The following is a 19,049-nucleotide window of genomic DNA, read 5'->3' on the forward strand; positions in this document are numbered from 1 at the left end:
CTGGAGGGCCAACAACAGGGCACAGAGGCTGAGGCCTTTCCCTGATGTTGCCTTCTGGCTCTGGAATTCAGAGTTTGACTGCCTCTGAATGTGGCTAGTAGCCATTGATAAACTTATCCTCCATGAATCTATCTAATCCCCTTTTAAAGATGTTTATTCACGACATCCTCTGGCAGTGAGTAAAGTAAGATTTCCTTTTGACCATCCTGAAACTACGGCTTTCATGGCCCAGCAGGTATTCAAACCTGGGTCTCCCAGATCCTATTTTGACACTATGTGTGTCAAAATATATGTATGTTGTATATATGTACATATATGCCTTCATTTTGCCCCAGGCTTATAAACAATAGACTAGCAGACATTCTCACATTTTGGCATGTTACTGTTTTATTGGTTTCTCACGCTCATGCTACCCAAATCAAAGGTTTGCTCAATTTGTTAATTTTACTATTCTGTGATTGGATTTTAAAGTTGTACCATTTTGCATTCTAAACCACTGCCTACCAGCTATATGCAGCTCTGCTCACTATACCTGATTCATCTGAAGAAGTGTGCATGAACACACTAAAGTTTACATCCCGAATAAAACTTTGTTGGTCTTAAGGATACACTTGACTCCTACTTTGTTCAACTGCTTCAGACCAACACGGCTGCCCACTTGGGTCTATTTTGACACTGTAACCCCTACACCCTGTTGAATCTAATCTGACAGTCTCCAGCCACAAGGCATTATTGCTCAAATGGGGGATACTGGGGTACAGGTCTAACAGGAAGCCACACCTCCCAACTAGGAACCCTTCTCTCCGAACCAGGTTACTCTGCACACGGGCAGAGACACTGCTGCTCAGTTATTGCTTTGCATGTTACACTTCCTTCCAATCCAGGCTGGTGACACCACGAAGCCACACGTTAAAACAAAGAGCAGAGCATTCAGACGCATACCAGAACAGGGTGTTTTGGAGAAGCTTGCCAGGTGCTTTCCCACAGCCTTCGGGGAATCCCATCAGCATAAGTGAATTGCCCCAGGAGATTCTGACCCTGCTTCAGCAAGCAGTGACTGAGAAGGGAAATATGCAGCTGGGAACTGAGAAAGGGCAAAAGGTTATCAGGGTTGCAGTTTCACTGGGATGCAACCCAAGAAGGGAGCTGAGAACAGGCACCTGAGCTCCAGCAGGGAAGGTGCCACAACAGTGCCACCTGGTGGAAGGAAGGTGCAGAGCACAACTATCTGAGTCAGTCACAACTATCTGAGGAAGTGTGCATGCACATGAAAGCTTATACCCGGAATTAAACTTCGTTGGTCTTAAAGGTGCCACTGGACTCCAACTTTGTTCAGCTGCAGAAGTTATAATCCAAGTGAAAATCAAATAGAAATTCCACCATTCATAGGACCGTTTCTTTCTGCTGGTTTGGTGCAGAAAGGGCAGATGCACGAGCATTAACAGCATCTTCCCCACAACTGTGGCATTCCCTTGCACATCTCAAGCTCAAATCTCTTCTGGCAGTATTCCATTCAAAAGAGAAAGCTCATATTAACAGGTAAGATTGTGGACCGTAATGCTTTAATGTAAACTTGCTAGCAACTGAGCTGTCACAGGAAGGGGAAATCCTTGTTAGCTCTTTCTGCTAATTGTACTTCCCCAGGATTCTTTGTAGCAAACCACAGAAAAATTAAACTGGTATAAACTCAGAGAGGTCTGTAGGAGCTACCCAAAATTTCATTTCTGATGTCTCAAAAATGGGGGGAAACAGAAAACTGGATGCTCTTAACACTAGCTGCACCTGCTGAACTTGTCAGTTGTTAAAGATCACAAAAAGGAGAGCAGAACAGGGGGAGTGTGGCAGAATTAGAAGATGCCATCATGCTGGGAGGTTTGAAAAAAAATGGGGGAGGGGAGAATATCACACTTCTGAAAAAAAAAAAAGCAGGACAAAAGTTAATATTAAACCACAGTCACCTTCAAATCTCAGTCACCAGGTCAGACATTTATTTCCAAACGTTTGTACACAAGAGAGACTGAAACTTGACACATAGCAGCACACAGATGCCAGACTGGCCAGACCACAGCGACAACAGGAATTGCTAAGGACAATTTTGAGAATCTGAGTTTCTTTTACAAATAACATTAACACTGCATCTCACACACACACAGAAAACACATCTTGATCCATTAGGATCAGTTACTGATTTATTATTGCACTTCACGGTCTTGTGTGGAACAACTCACTACGGATTTTTAAACAAATTATTCCACGTAAAGCATATATAATAGCTGTCACCTTGGGAGATACATGGCAGAATGAATCAGGGAACCTTTATGAGTGGGCTTGATTGACTTCACGTCTTGTACGGTTTGAGACTGACACCCAATGGACCACCTACTCCCTTATGAGCCCACCCAATCATTATGGTCATCCTCTGAGGTTCTACTTTGGGTGGCCCAGCCTTCTGAGATTAGGCAGAGAGATTCATTCGTTCCCCTTCTGCTACCATCTTCTGCCAGCGGGTGAAGACTTTTGTTTCATTTGGCATTCCCTCAGGGATCTCTCTGTTCTGACCAATATTTTAATTGTTGTTCTGGTCCTTGTGTGTCAGGGTTTAATTGTTCAATGGTCTTTGTTGGGGGGGGGGAGGTTGGATTTAAAATGTGATTTTATTATTTATATCTTAATCTATTAGTCATCTTGGTGGCTCTCGTGAGGGTAGAAAGGCCAGGTATACATTTTCGAAAATAAAACAAATACGTCAATAAATATCCAGACTAGCAATTTAACATCCAGGCCAGGTTAGGAAGCTCAACTCCCATTTTTCTTTTTTTCTAAAAGCAAGTTTCTGGTTTTTACTGAAAAGCACAGATAGCAGTGGTAACTAAAATCAAAAGCAAAAATGAGGCAGAGGGAGCAGAACATCCAGCTTCCAGCCCCCTCCCCTGTGATTTTCTAGCTTCCGAGACTGTGGGTCATTCGCACACCCCATTCCTATGTACATGCCCAGTGCCTAATGCTGCATTAAGTGCTGGAGCACTGTTATGTCTAGGAATGGGTATCAACCGCATTTTTGCAGTTCAGTTCATGGCTGAACCACAAATGCATGCAAACTGGGAGGTTGGTTTACAAACGGACCTGGTCCGTACCTGTTCACGAACCATTTCAAGTTTAAACTCCTTTCTGCTCTCCGTCACTTTTCATAGGGAGCAGAAAGCAGTGGCTTAAATGGCTCCCAGCTGGTTTTTTGTGAACAGCAAAAAGCAAAATCCCTGCTTTTTGGTCTTCACGAACTGCATCAATATTCATGAAGTTTTGTGGTGGTTCTCCAATTCCCGAACATTGCTTTGCAAACCATGAACCAGCCAAAATTCATGAGGAACTTTAGTTAGATGGCCGGTTTGTGCACATCCCTAGTCAAGTCACCTTCCATTCCCAATTCTTGCCCTCTGAACTGCATTCTTTGCACTCATTAACCTCTCAAATAGTATCACACCAAGAGGCAACGCATGCTTACATGCTTCACTTTTTTTTTTAAACTACATCATTTGTGTTCTCTTAGGGCAAGGCAATCCTGCTCTTGACTACCTGATTTACTGATATTAAGGAGCCCCAAATATAAACCTACCTACTATGCTCCACCTGGAACAGTGATCTCCAACACACTGCCAATCCCCAACACAGCAGAGTGCCAAGACTGGCTCTTCCTCCATCTCACTGAACCAGAAAGTGCTTTAAAAGAGCTCAGGAAGTGTGACTCTTGGGCCTCCAGGGAAACGGCTGCCACCATTGCGGAAAGAAACTTCCAATATTTTGTGATTGGCCCCATTATTTTGTAATGGCACTCATTACCTACTCTCAAATTTCCAGAAGTGCCCACGGGCTCAACAAGTTCGGGGACCCTTAAACTGGACGATAGCATCCAAACCGTAAAATTAAGACCAATGGAAAAAGTCACAGCTTCCCAACCTTCAAAACCTTAAAAAGTATGATTTGAGGGTTTTAAGAATGCAAACTCCCTTAACAGAACTGCATATCTCACGGTTTCTTGGCACTGGAATATGTGATAGATTGGAGAGGGCTTTAAAATACACTATCAACCCATGTGCCAAATTAGCTTATTTCCATCACATTAGTGTGACTTATGTTCAGCCTGGAGCTCAGAGGAGTGTAGATGGGAACCAGCCCGGTTTTATCCTCACAACTCTGAGAGAAGTTAGGCTGAAAGTTAGGCCCAGGGTCATCGTAAGGGTCTTAAGCCAGGTCTCCCTGTCCAAGTCCAACACTCTGTCCACCATCTCTTTACCCATCTGCTCCATCCTGGGTGTGTAGGGAAGAGGGTGGGGAGAAAAACCTTTGGCACCAAAATCCCAAGTTTGGCATAAGCGGGGCAATACCCCTTCCCACCCCAGGCCACGAGTTTTTCAAGGCGCAAGCCTCTCGTACACCCAGTTGTCAGCCCCTTTCTGAGTCATGGACCCCAGGGGCGCGCTGTTGCTCTGGAGGTGCCTGAAGACAATGCGGTCGTGCAGACGGTTGGTTTGACCCTGCCAGAACTCTATGACTTCTGGCTTCAGGATGTAGCCTCCCCTGGGAAAGAAAGGAACACAGTTTAAAAGGCAGAATGAAACTGGATTTGGAAGACACTTTGGCCATCCCCTCACCCTGTAACCTGCATGAGAGTCCTAACATCAGAACTTGGGAAGGAAGCAAACTGTTCAATTAATACCTAACGCAAGGAATAAAGCTGAGTTCTCTCTGCTGCTCTTCAGGCCCAACAAAGCAATTAAAAAAGAAGAGGAAAAAATGAATGGCATACTGCCAGATGCAACACCTCACTCAGATGCGTCTGGAGTCTTGGAAGCTTGACTACCCTACATTCTCTTACAAACAGACCTTGAACTTGTTTGGTGGTTTTTGCAGCGGAGCATATACCCTTGCCCAAATAATGGTACACTCCTTCTGTCTGGGACAGTTGTCCTCTTCCAGCTTTGGGAGGGACGCACGTGGGAGTGGTGAGGGAGGTAGGGGGACACCTGCTTAGCCATCCAGATCAACCGAATCAACCCTGGTGATCAGTGAGGTGACAAATGTCACAGCCAGATCACCCTCACATCCAACAAAGGTATACAGATACAGGAAACCCTGTTCTCCTTAGTGAGGTCCCGAAGTGGCTTACAGTCAGGTTAGGCAGAAAGAGCAACTGGTCCAAAGTCACCCAAGTGAGCTTCTGCAGCAGAGCGGGGATTCAAACAGGGGTCTCCCAGCTCCTAGTTTGATGCTCTCACCACTGTGCCATGCTGGACATTACAGATACTACTTTCGGGCAGGAGGGCAGGAAGCACACTGCTTCTGCCTAGCAACCGCATGGTATGCTACTGGATCAATGGAGCACGTTAAACCGATGGCGCACCAGTCTCCTCCCTTGCCCTATACTTGGCAGGATAAACTTCAGGGTACCTGGAAAGTGCTAAAGAAACATTCCCCAGCCCTTTTCAATGGAAGACAATGTCCTTATTCCAAATTAAAATGAAACCATCTCACATTCGCAGTCCGTTACCCTTGTTTTTATCATGTCCCTCCAGTGCTGAAATTTATGTTGTTAACTCTTCTAGGACGGGAGTCTGCCTTGAAAATCTGACATAAATCATTGCAGTCATCGATGGCCCTACGAAACAAACTGACTGCGAGAAGCAGTGTCGCTCTGAAATCACACCTGCCATTGCAAAGCTCACGTGAAAGGGGGAGGCTGCATTTCTAGGGTGCAAGCTGACAGCACCGGAAGCTGAATCCCGGAAGAGATGTTCAAGGGAGGAAGGCAATAGCGGTTTGACTAAGCAGATTTGAGCAGAGAGGGAATTATCCTCCAAGTGAGGCAGAGGGCAGGTATATCGGTGTCTTAGGGTATGAAAGTGGTAGTGATAGGAAATCTTTATTACATGGGAGAAAAATGGCTTTTAGCACCTTAAACAGCAGGTTTTTATTCCAGTACATGTTGGCATGGACCAACAATTAAATATCAGAAGAGTAATACTAAGTAGGACATTATTTTATTCTATACTCTGCTGAAGGCCATTGCTTTTATGAGCAGATATAGACAGGCAGGCAGGCAGACAGACTGACCGACCAAAGGTCACTTTACCTAGCCCATAAAAGTTCAGGCTGGAGAATAAAAATCTGTCAGCCTGCGAGCTGCCACAAACATCTACTTGTTCTTTTTGCAACAAACTACATCTCTGGAGAAACTCTTCTCTGTATTATTATGAATCCTAAAATAGCACAGTGTATGGGTCCATTCAAGAATGAGGATGGTGGGAGGTGGAAATCGCCAAACCACCCTTTCATCTTCTCTATGCAGGCAAGTGCAGGAGGCTCTCCTGAATTCCCCATATCATAACGCTCCCAAAGCAAACGTATCAGACAGAATCAGATGGGAGTTTGCAGCCAAGGAATCCCAAAAGCTGCTCAGTGTCTCAGAACATAAGAGTCCAGCCTTTTCACACTCACCCTCTTAGTTAACTTTTGACTGGAATCTCAAGACTTTTAAGCATTTAACAAGAAAAAAAGGCAAGTTTCCAGTACCGTGTTGCTTCGGGGGAGAGGAGATCTGTTGTTTTTTGCCATGGCTGGGAATGTGATACAGGATTATCACTTCCTGGCCTTTTTGGCTAAGATCAAGCATAGTGTATGTAGTGATACAGGATTCAGCTCCCTAAGACTCTGAGTTGTTTTAGAAGGAAAACAAGTTTCTGGGTTAGGATTCTGAACAAGAATCTGACAGCTGCTGCAAGGGACGAAGGATAACATGCAGAGCCTAGCTCCCAAATGATCGAAGATCAACTCACCAGTACGCTGGCTTAGGCACAGGGGCTTCACGATACACTTCTTCCAGTTCTGCATTTTTCTTCCGCAAATACTAGCAAAGGGAGAAGAGCTGTGAAGGCCTCAGGCAGGGAGGCATGAACTAACAAGGCTATAAAGAAGCTTGGTTCTGCAATGCAGGGACTTGCAGGCTGCAGTGCACAATTAAAATCAAGCTTCCAGCTGCTAAGATCACTGCATGTTCAAGAGTAATAAGCAAACATACAGCCATATCAGGCCAGACACTTTTTTTTCTGTCTCCTAAAAAAGGATATTTAGAGTTATGATCTACCAAAAAGTGCTCCTCCTTTGGAAGAAGACCGTAGATTTATGCCCCGCCCTTCTCTCTGAATCAGTCTCAGAGCGGCTTACAATCTCCTTTATCTTTTCCCCCCACAACAAACACCCTGTGAGATGGGTGGGGCTGAGAGGGCTCTCACAAGAGCTGCTGTTTCAAGGACAACTCTTGCAAGAGCTATGGCTGACCCAAGGCCATTCCAGCAGCTGCAAGTGGAGGAGGGGGGAATCAAACCCAGTTCTCCCAGATAAGAGTCTGCACACTTAACCACTACACCAAACTGGCTGTGAAATGCTGGGACGTACAGTCTTTTAAAAAAAAGAATGGATACCTCCCTCGAATGACATGCATCCTTTTAACTCATCATGCAGAGGATAAGAAAGCACGGCCAAAGAATGCTGGGATACGTCATAAACTCACAGGACCTGACCAAGCATGCAGCTGGAAAGAAACGAGGTATACGTTCTCTCCTTTGTTCAGCTGACTAAGAGGGGATTCCCCAAGGAACCCAGTGCTGCAGTTCCTCACCTCTCTGTCAGAAATCACTGTACTTTGCCTGCTCACAACAGCCCCGATCTGGCTGCTCTTCGGCCGCATGTGGAAATATTTCTCAGATTCCTTCTCGGGGAGCCTCTCCACGGAGCCCTCGATCCGCACCTGCAAAAAAACCCCCAACCGGTTCTAAAGTGAGAAGGTGTCCCAGAGAAAGATGGAGCTTCTGTTAGCAAGTTTTATTATTATCTAGCTGAAACATGTCCTGCCCTGTTCACCGAACTCATGGTTGATTGGGAAAGGTAAAAATTAAGCGCATCTCATCCCAGTGGAATTCATTGTAGTGTAAAAAACCACTTTGGTTGACTTGCTTTGAGACTCTGCCCTCCAAAAGACTTTAATCTTTTCCAGGCACTGGCTCCTTCTTTTAGGAGACCTTATAAGAAAAAGCCCCTACTTTTCATATGCATGGACATCATGATCACCAGTATGGTTGCCAGGGTGCCTGGAGTTTTCACTCGCACACATCTGCTCTAAGAAGTGCACTTTGCCCACGGTTTCTAAGGCTTATGTGGATACTATAAGCCTCAGCTTTGCAGCAGCATTCTACATCTCTGGATGGGTGTTAGCCAGAACTACAGTCGAGCTTCCAGCTGCTCCTTGCGTGCCCAGTCGTGGCCGCTGCAGTGGAAGAAGCCATGCCGCCATGAACTGTACAGGCAAACAGTTTCCAGCCTGTTTCCATGAACCAAAGGCTAATACCACCAGAATCCATCTTGTTTTCCTGACTCCATTACAGCAAAGCAAGAAACTCACGTATCCAACAGCTGCTTCAACTTCTGCATAAGGCAATCAAGCTTTTCTTAGGTGTGGATCCTGCCAGACCGCCTAAGCCTTTGTCCAACGGAACTAAGGACAAAGACTGGTGTCAAGAAGAACTCTGAAGAAGAGGAAGACCATCTTCAGCCAGAGCCAAGTTCCTTTGTGTAAACCAGGTGTTACCTTAGGTAGCAAGTTGGCCATCTATTGTCACCTTTTTAGATAAGTTTAATAGTCTTAAGCACACCTCCACCCAGTAATTTCCCCCATTCTTTTCCCCAACAGTCATCCTGGAGCCTCCCCCTTGGCCCATTGTTACCTGGACAGCCAATTAGGTAACTAAGGCCAAGTCCGCTCATTGGCTAGCTATGAGCGTCCAATCAGGGGTTGCCAACAAACCAGCTATTGGCTATTGCACTAGTCCAGCCCTTATGGTCACTGCAGAGCCTCCCCTTTTCTGAGGTCACGTACCAGCTGACCACCTGTCATCCACCCCTGTACCTCCCATCCCCTAAGGGTTCAAGGTAGTCTATATAACCTGTAACACAGCTCCCCACGTGTGTGCATCTAGCAGTACCGCTGTCTAGATCCATCCCTGATTCTAAGGCCAAGTTTCGGGTCCCCTCTCCCACCTCCTCACTCGTCGCCCTGCTCATTCCATTTACGCCAACAGGTTGGATCCAGGCATCTACTCACACAGAGACTACAGATCTTCTTCACTTTCCCCTCTGACCCCAGAAATGTTGATTCTTGGGAATGGTGGGCTGGAGCAAGAAGAGGACAATTCCTTTCTCCTTCATTCACTACAGCCAACCAATCTGTGTGGCTGTTCCTCCACATGGATCACATGATCTGGGGAACCAACTTTCATAGTATCAGAGTTGGAACGTGCCTCCAGGGTCATCAAGTCCAACCCCCTGCACGGTGCAGGAACTTTGCAAATACCTCCCTCTACACACACACACACACACACACACACACACACACACACAGACCCAGCGACACCTGCTCCACACCCAGAAGATGAAATGAAATTTCCTGAGGTCAGAAGGGACTGCTGTGGGAGGGGAATGTGGGGAAGATCTATAACCATCACACCAGATTGCTGGTTCCAACCCAAGATCTTCGTACTGAATGTTCCCAACCTTTGCCCAGATGAACCTACAAAAAATCAATGATAAGAATTTTTTTTAAAGGAAGTGTTGTCCAGTGCTTAAAAGTGTTGCATTAGGGCCAGTGTTTGAATCTTCACTCGGCCACAGAAGCTCACTGGTTGAACTTGGGCCACCTACTCTCGCTCAGCCTCATTCACACACCATTACAGGGCTGGTGCGAGAATAAAATGAAGGTGAGAAGCTACTGATACAGTCCTGAGCTCTTTGGAGAAAGGACAGGATAGAAAGATCCTAGCTAACTAATTAGCTCTTTACCCTAAAACAGGGGTGACCAAACTGTGGCTCAGGAGCCACACGTGGCTCTTTCACACATATTGTGCAGCTCTCTAAGCCCCCACTGCCCCATTGGCTGACATGGAGAAGGCATTCCTCTCTTTAAATCACTTCTCCAAGCCAAGCCAACTGGCAGCTTAGAGAATGCATTTAAAATTAAATTGCTTTCTTTCCACCTCTCCCTCCCATCTATTTGCCCCCCTCCCTGTCTTGCGACTCTCAAACATCTGACATTTATTCTATCTGGCTTTTACATCAAGTAAGTTTGGCCACCCCTGCCCTAAAGGCCTTTCCTGGAAATCTGGTGCCAAATGGCGTTAAACAGGGCAACCCATCAATTTGTTTATTTGGAAGATTTCTCTCCATGGAACCAACCACATTCCGATTCCACTAGGTGGGATCGCGACTGAATTTCAGAACCTTTTAATTCTGAGGCAGCAACTCCTGCATCCACAGATTTCCCAGGAGACATTTCTGTATCACTGGAAGTAGTAAGGCCTGAAGCAAGCTCAAGGATCGAAACCTAAGCCCTCCCTCAAATACACATGCCTGTCTCAAACGCCTCTGATCCGGGAGAAGATACGCACAGGATAGGATCACAATCTGATTCTCTCCAGGATAGGTTAAGTTGAAGCAGCCAGCTCTCGGGTTCCCAGCAAATTTTTGAAGAAAATTATGATGTTGGGTTTATACCCCACCCTTCACCCTGAATCTCAGTGCAGCTTACAATCTCCTTTACCTTCCTCCCCCACAACAAAAATCCTATGAGGTAGGTGGGGCTGAGAGAGCTCTCACAGAAGCTGGCCATTCAAGGACAGCTCTTCAAGAGGTATGGCTGACCCAAGGCCATTCCAGCAGCTGCAAATGGAGGAGTGGGGAATCAAACCCGGTTTTCCCAGATAAGAGTCCGTGCATTTAACCACTACACCAAACTGGCTCTCATTTGCTCTTCAAGCCTTGCCCAGAAATAGTCAGGACTTGAAGCATAAAAATGACAGTTTGAAAGATTTGTGATAAAACTCCCCGAAAACCTGTCATTCCATATCTGCATTTCTACTATAGATGCTTCTTTGGCAGCCTTTTCATTAAAGGCAAAGAAAACAGGTTACCTGGCGATTGAGGGGCTCCCAGTAGAAGACAATGGAAGCAAACGGGTTGGAGTCCTGAACATGAACAATAAAACAACATGAACAACAACAAAAATATTCACCAACTATTTGAAGTATCAAGCTGTAAGAATCAAAACAAAGAATACAGAAAATTCAGCTCACTGAAAAACTACCGTTTCTGGGAAGGACTCAAATCAAATCGGTGGCCCCAGAAGTTTTATTGTGCACGCAGAGGACTCTTCTTCTCAACACAAATGCAACAACAGAACAGTAGTTCCAAGTCCTGAAGAAGCACCTTCTGTGACCCTGATGACAGTACTGCCAGGGAGGGTGGTGGCAACTCATTCACGGCCTCAGCAGATTGACTCCCACACCCTGCCCCAGCAAGGACGCGACTCTCAGCGAAAACCAGTGTCAACAACAAGCTGGCCCTGCTAACGCCATAACATACATTTTCCTTCAGGTCATCTAAGCAGGTCAATGTAATTACTAAGCAGAGATCAACTGAGGAGAGTGTGCACATGCACAACTCTCCAATTTCTGCAGGGCTGGGGCTATGAGAAGGCATAATAATAATAACAATAATAATAATAATCTGGCTGACTACGATTTGAACAAAAGAATTCACTTTATGGTATCTCTCTGCAACTAAATAGTAAAAGCAATGCAGATCAACGCTTTAAAAAAACCCCCCAAATTTTTAGAAAATATAGCCATGGAAACCAGTGAATAATTTCAGAGGGTAGTCTTGTTGGTCTGCAGTAAAACAGTTAGATTCGAGTCTGGTAGCACCTTAGAGACCAATAAAAGTTGCCCTGAAATGCTTCTTATTCTCTGGGGTCCTACTGGACTTGAATCTAATTGCTTTAGTTTGGTGGAGAACTAGATTCTCCGGTACACCATTTTCCGAGAAGGAAAAGAGGGCCTGGCACCATCTCCACTCACGGCAACTTACTGGAAAGCTCACCGTCATTCTTTGCCCACTTGCTGCGCTCACTGCCTTCACCCTCACTGCTTCTCCTCTCTACAGCGTCTGTCTCGGTTTCTGCTGATCCTTCTTTTTGCTTGAAGCATTTGACTATAGGCAGGGATATGAACTTGTCCTGGAAATGGGAGGGCCAGAGCCCTTCTGTTTGACAGGTTTTTACTGGCTCAGGGACCACCAGATGCTGATCTAGGGAGATTTCAGAAGCCACAGGGGGCCTCTGTGGGCCATCCACTGGGGCAAAGAGTTTCAGTATCTTCCAACTTGTCTTGTTGTTTTCCTATATGTCAGGGGTGGCCAACGGTAGCTCTCCAGATGTTTTTTGCCTACAACTCCCATCAGATGGAAGTTGTAGGCAAAAAACATCTGGAGAGCTACCGTTGGCCACCCCGCTATATGTTATGCATATGGAATGAAGCAAAATAAAACAGATCTCTCAGAGTGTTCTACATTTGTGCAATAGTCCTGACATGCAAATGAGACCACCAATCTATGAACTACAGGAATGGCCTTCATTCACATGGATGCACTCACCAGCTCCTTTCCTTTCCGGCTCTCATAGTTGGTGAAGAAGCGAAAGCCATCCTGGCTAAAACCCTTCAAAAGTACCATCCGTGCCGACGGCCTTCCATCCCTGGGAAGATAAGTAAAAACAGGAAGATGAACATAAAACATTTTAGTAGCCGGAACAAATCAGTAAGGAATTCATAAAGAAGGGACTCAAGCCGTTGGGGTGGCAATTCCTACCTCGTACAGGTGGCCAAACACATTGCGTTGACTTCCCCAATGGAGGGACACCTCAAAGCCTCTTCAAACCATACAGAGAACTGCTTGATGGGGTCAAGGGAAGACAGGTGCTTCTCCTCAAAAGCCTGAGGAAAGGAGCACGAAGCATCCTCAAAGAAGGCCAGGTTACACAAAGGACACCCACCATTTCATGTCCTGGCTATGCAGCAGTAACACACTCGGCACCAGCTTTCTCTTCTCCAAAATCTAGCCCATGTAGAACTATGGCTTCTTTCTCCGCCACATTTCCTTAGTCCGTCTTGCCTTCTCTTCCAGCACTCTTTGTCCCTTTGTACCCTTCCCTACCACCCACTGCTTCCCAGCAGTGCAACCCCCCCCAAGCAAGGCAACATTCCTTTAAAGCCACAGAAGTCAACAGGCTAATAAGAGCACAGCTCTGCTTGTGATTGCACTGGGAGTCTCCCACACATCGTCCCATAATTTCTCAAAACCCTCCCTCCTCAACATTAGGAGGGACAATCCAGCCATTTAAATTGCAGGGAAAGTTCCTAAAGGGCTACTGGCAGCCAGGAGCAAGCAAAACCAAGCTACAATAGCTCCCCATAGGTGAGTCTTACACACTGCCTTCTCCTGCACTGTCACCATGCCCATCATACCTTGTATGCCCCAACCGAGCAGCCTTTGCTGCACTGGTGTGGAGCACCACAAGGGGGAAACCTATCCCAGCTTGTTCCTGGGCCAGTTTTGCTTCCCAGCCCATTCCTCTTCATTACCAGATATTTTAGACCTTCCATCACACCTGCAGGATCTAACTCACGCGTGGCTAAACGGTGGCTCAGGAGCCACATGTGGCTCTTTCATACATATTCAGTGGCTCTCGAAGCCCCCACTGCCCTTGTTGGCCAGCTTTGAGAAGGTAGATCACTTCTCCAAGTCAAGTCAGCTGGCAGCTTGGAGAATGCATTTAAAGTTAAAGTTGCTTTCTTTCTACCTCTCTCCCTTTCCCATCTATTTGCTTTCTTTCTACCTTTTTTCTCTCCCTCCTTTCCTTCCTGTCTTGCAGCTCTCAGACATCTGACATTATTGTGAGTGGCTCTTACGTTATGCAAGTTTGGCCACCCCTGATCTAACTCTGCTTCGGCCATCTGGACTCCTTTTAGCTATCCATTCCAAAGGTCGACAGGTGCATCTCCAGCCTGGCTCCCAGTGAAGCCAGGGACTCCACGAGTTCTCAGGAGCTCCCTCACCTTGCAAAATCTTCCTCTCGTCCTTGCGAACTAAAACAGTAGAAAAAAGGCTTGCATGCTCACCTCCTCATCCCCCCTGTAGCTTTTCCGAAGGGACCGCAGGTCCATAGAACAAAACGATTTTCCCGCTTGACCTGACCTACGGAAAGCGAAAGGAACCAAGCCGCGCAACCCCAGACCCACCTGGCCACTAAACATAAGCTCACCTTTACCTACAATGCGCGCCTGCGCAGAGGTGACTGGAGGCGGGCCCCAAAAATCTCAACTCCCCTCCCTCTCTTTCCAGTCCTCTCAGAAGCCGAGAAGGGGGGCAGAGTCCAAAAGTCAAAGCACCCAATCAGGACAGTGGCAGAAAAAACCCCCGATCGTATTTACTTACTTTCCTCCTCTTTTCTCAGCCAATAGAGGGAGCGAAACCAAGGGGGCGGGGTTCTGTCGGAAAACTGCTCTCCTCGACCGTTGTGTTGTGATGTCATCGGTCCTCTCGAAAAGGCCATGGCGATTGTTGACCAATCAGAAACGACCGTTGGCTTCCTCAGCCAATGGGAAAGCGAAAGCCTTCCAATCAGGAGGTAGAGGTCAGAAGCGTGTAGCCAATGGAAAGGTAGCAAAAGAGGGCGGGGAGGAGGACCGGGAAGTGGTGCTTAAGGATGTAAGCAAGCACGTGGCGGTCTTGTTAAAGGTCGGAGGTCTCCGTAGGCTCTGGGAAGAACGTTCAAATTGCTGGGATGGGAAGGGCTTATTTAATTTGTATTTGACGTAGTTCTTAATTTCCAGAAATAGGATGCACAGTGGCACTTTTTACTCGTGTATAGTAGTGAACAAGAGCTCCGTGGTGCAGCGTGGTAAAGCTGTAGTACTGCAGCTCTGCTCACCTGAGTTCGATCCCGGCGGAAGCTGGGTTCAGGTAGCCGGCTCAAGGTTGATTCAGCCTTCCATCCTTCCGAGGTCGGTAAAATGAGTACCCAGCTTGCTGGGGGGTATGTGTAGATGACTGGGGAAGGCAATGGCAAACCACCCCATAAAGTCTGCTGTGAAAACGCTGTGAAAGGAATCCACAGGATCTTTGGCATTATTGGTCGTTTTAAGAGCTTGGAAATTGGGAGGAAAGATTGCCAGGACACTACTCCATGGTAGATTTCCACTGAAAAAGTGGCAGTGCTTAAAACTTTTCAGGGACAGTGACAAAAGAAAATTTTCTCCCTCTCCCCAAATACTAGCACTTGATTGCATCCAATGAAGCTGATGGACAGTAGGTTCAGGATGGACAAAAGGAAATACTTCTTTACACAGAGACTAGGGTGATTAAAATGTGGAATTGATAGCTACAGGAATAAACAGTTCTAAAGGAGGATTAGATAGATTTGTAGAGGATAATTCTATCAATGGCTACTTGTCATGGTGACAGGGGCACTTCCACATTCAGAGGCACTAATCCTCTGAATCCCAGAGCCATGCGGCCACATCAGGAGAAAGTCTAAGCCCCATGCCCTGTTTTTGGCTTTCCAGAGGAACTGACCACTGTATGAGACAAGATGCTAGACTAGATGGACTGATCCAGCAGATCTCTTCTTATGTTCCTTTGATCTGGAGCTCCAGATCTCATGTATGACATGCCTTCTTGATTAGACAAAACCTTCCCCCTAGTCCCAGTTATGTAGGGTAGCTTTGGTTACCCAATTGTAAAGACTCTATTTTGTACATGCTTGAACACAGACTAGTTGTCCAATGGCAAGGGAAGGCACTCCGCACAAGCTCAGAAACCTCTTCTTAGTTTATGTGTTCCATGCTTGTGCTTTAGTAATGAAAATTAATTCCTGTGCTAAGCTGTGAAAAAATCTAGCTCAGAGTAAGAGCTGAACTAAGACAGTTTCTGTTAGTGTCTGGATTCTGCAGAGATGTGGAACGAGGCCAGATAGCGTTACTGATCTGTCAAATCCCTGTCCCCAGTTTATGCAACAAGGGATGAATGGCAACCCACAGAAGAAGGGGCACCTACAGCTGAAGTTGCTGGAATGAAAGTTAACATTTCGGAGGCTCACTTTTCACCTGCCCCACAAGCTAGCTGCTGAAGGACAAGTTCCTGAAGAATGTGGCAAGTATGTGGAAAGCTGAAACAAAGTTCTGTGTCACTTGACTCGCTTTTCTGGTGCAATGTATTCATAACAACCTTCCTAAAGAGTACAAAATTGAGCTTGTAGTGATAACAGGGAAAAGGACCTTCACAGCAGTGGAAGAGCTGCCCCCAAATGCACCTCTGTGTCATGTCATGTGGATGATGCGTACAGAAGTTGCCTGAAGCAATTCTCCAAAGATGTTAGGTCTGAACCTCACCTATAACCTGATGAGACTGTATGCATCTTGGAGCTCCTTAGCAGAGGAGTGGGTTTTTTAAAAATTGACAAAAATACAAAAGTGAAAAGTTGTACATACAAATGTTTGATCATGGAGTGTGACAAAGGACATTTCATGCACTGAAAGGTGTTCAACTTTTGCTACCACTCTGACCTCGAGGGGTGCCAGCCTCCAGGTGGAACCTGGAGATCTCCTGCTGTTACAACTGATCTCCAGACAATAGAGATCAGTTCTCCTGGAGAAAATGGCTGCTCTAGAAGGTGGACTCTATGGCATTGCACCCTGCTGAGGTGCCCTCCCCAGAGTCCGCCCCCAAAATCATCTGGTATTTCCCCACTGTCCCAGAGCTGACAACCCTACTGACTTCTGAACTTAGATGGCCCTGTTTATTGACCACGGCAAGAGGGGATAATTTGGAGGGGCAATCGGTGAGTCAGGTAGCATATATGAAAAAGTTTCACTTTAGTGAGGCAATACGACTTTGAACAGGTTAGGGTGGGTCCTCCATGCAAGATAAGCCTTGTCATTTTTTTTCCCCAATCAGTGTTTACATTAACTCTGCACAGGGTGGATTTACACAACAAAGGTCACTAGCAGGTTCAGGTGGCCATTCAGCAAATGAACGCTCCATCATCGATTTTAATTGATTTTATGTTTTTGCCTGCTTTGCTTTGCACCGTACTGCCTTGTTTGAGGACAGCATTCGTTTGCGCTCTGTTGTCAGTGAAGTCATGTCCTTTCTGAATGTGCATGCACACCAAAGATCACACCTTGAGCAAAACTTTGTTGGCTTAAAGGTGTCACTGGACTCAACATTTGCTCCCCAGGTGTAAGAAAGTGAAGCATTACATGTTTAAATCATGAAGATGCATCTTCTGTTCGTATATTTCTGTAAATGTTTAAATCCATGATACTCTGAGGCTCAGGAGCTGTCTGTTGCTCTTTGCCATGCTGCCTGTGGCTCTTCTGAGCACCATTCCCCAGTGTGGCACCTGCCCCATGTTTAAGGAAAGCAGGCAAGGCCCTTGTTTGGTACTTAGCAAATGGCCTCCATCTTGAAACAGTCACCACTGGAGGAACAGGTAAGTTGCGAAACTCCATAAAGTGCAAGCCCCATGGCAAGGACAGAAGGAAATATGGCTCTTTTGGTCAAAGTTAATGGTGAATGTGGCTGTCCACAAGCCATGGAGCACTACTGGTTTAAACGTTTTTAAATGCTTTGGAAATTGGCAGAGAGTTCCTTGTGCATTCTAGGATCATCTTTGCCTGGGGAAAAGTGTGTTTTCCAATGCTGGCCTAAGTGTTAACACAAGACTGACACTGGAGCACATTAATGTTCCTTAATAAAAATCAATAGCAGAGCTAATAATATAGGAGCAGGGCTCTTGTAGAAAAAGCCCAGTAGGAGCTCATTTGCATATCAGGCCACATCCCCTGATGCCAAGCCTGCTGGAACTGAGTTCCTGCGCCCCCCCCCCCCAAAAAAAAGGGAAAGCTTATGCTTAATTTTGTCGTCAGGATCATTGTTACCTCCCAACCCCCCCAGCCCCCTTTTTTGTTTTTTGCTCAGTCATTAGAAGGAAAAGGAAACTTGTTCTACAGTTCTTGCTTTCCGGATTAGGTGTCTAGAATCGAAAGACGAAGGATGACTGTAGGTAGGTAGTGAGGAGAAACAAAACACACACACACACACAGTTTTTCTGCAGAAATACAGATCTCCTGCTGGTGGAGGAGAAAAACAAAGGTATCCTAGGTGAAAGTGTACTGAGAGGGTCATTGCAATGTTATTTCTGGAGGGTTGTTTTTGTTTTGTTTTTAGCTAGGTACAAACAGTAACATATCTTGCAAGAAAAGACTTTGGATCCCATTTACTGATGAGTCAACACTGAAATTCAAAGTCCAGTTTTATGACATCCAGTATGCAGTATTTCAGCCTTAAGTAACACCACAGATGTAACACCTGAATGTATCTTGCCTTCAAAGCCCTGTGGGGTCACCATAAGTCAGTTGTGATTTCATGGCACTTTCCACCATCACTGCCAATCCGGATGGGTCCAGCCTAGCCGGATTTTGGCAGGTCTCAGAAGCTAAGCAGAGTTGGCCCCGATTAGTATTTGGATGGGAGACCTCAGAGGAAGTCCAGGATTGCTATGCAGAGGCAGGCAATGGCAAGCCACCTCTGAAGTCTCTTGCCTTCAAAACCCCACGGGGGTCGCTGTACATCAGCTGTGACATCGACAGCAAAAATAAATGATTACATCAGTTGAACATATTTGCATGGCACATGTTGCTTTTCTTGCAGGTGGCTGTAAGAATTGACTGCAGTAATGCATTTTGACAGTATTAGAGTGCTCTGCAGGGCAATGACTTTCATCCAGCTTATCATCTGTGACAGGAGTGGCCAAATGTGCTTAATATGAGAGCCACATGGAATAAACGTCAGATGTTTGAGAGCCACGATACAGGAAGGAAAGTTGGTAGGTGAAAAGAAAGCAAATAGATGGTGGGAGGGAGGAAGGAGATGTGGAAAGAAAGCAACTTTTAACTTTAAATGCATTCACCAAGACTCTGGCTGGCTTGGCTCGGAGAAGTGATTTAAGGAGAAAAATGCCTTTTTTTAAGCTGGGTGGTGGAGGCTTTGAGAGCTACACAATATGTGTGAAAGAGCCACATGTGGCTCCCGAGCCACAGTTTGGCCACTCC

At 46.1% G+C, this 19,049-nt stretch overlaps 1 protein-coding gene across 1 annotated transcript; it reads right to left on the bottom strand.

The window, feature by feature from the left end:
• Positions 1–1,965: 1,965 nt before the first annotated feature.
• On the bottom strand, positions 1,966–14,335 carry PNPO (pyridoxamine 5'-phosphate oxidase). The gene is made up of 7 exons (XM_060256144.1): positions 14,055–14,335; positions 12,745–12,869; positions 12,532–12,631; positions 11,013–11,066; positions 7,673–7,801; positions 6,831–6,901; positions 1,966–4,575 (listed from the first exon to the last, which is right to left on the bottom strand). The coding sequence occupies exons 1-7, from the start codon at positions 14,187–14,189 to the stop codon at positions 4,410–4,412; spliced, it is 780 nt and encodes a 259-aa protein (XP_060112127.1). The 5' UTR covers positions 14,190–14,335; the 3' UTR covers positions 1,966–4,409.
• Between the last annotated feature and the right edge of the window lie 4,714 nt (positions 14,336–19,049).

This window comes from Heteronotia binoei, chromosome 15 (genome assembly GCF_032191835.1).
Source record: "Heteronotia binoei isolate CCM8104 ecotype False Entrance Well chromosome 15, APGP_CSIRO_Hbin_v1, whole genome shotgun sequence".
Classification (NCBI taxonomy): Eukaryota; Metazoa; Chordata; class Lepidosauria; order Squamata; family Gekkonidae; genus Heteronotia; species Heteronotia binoei.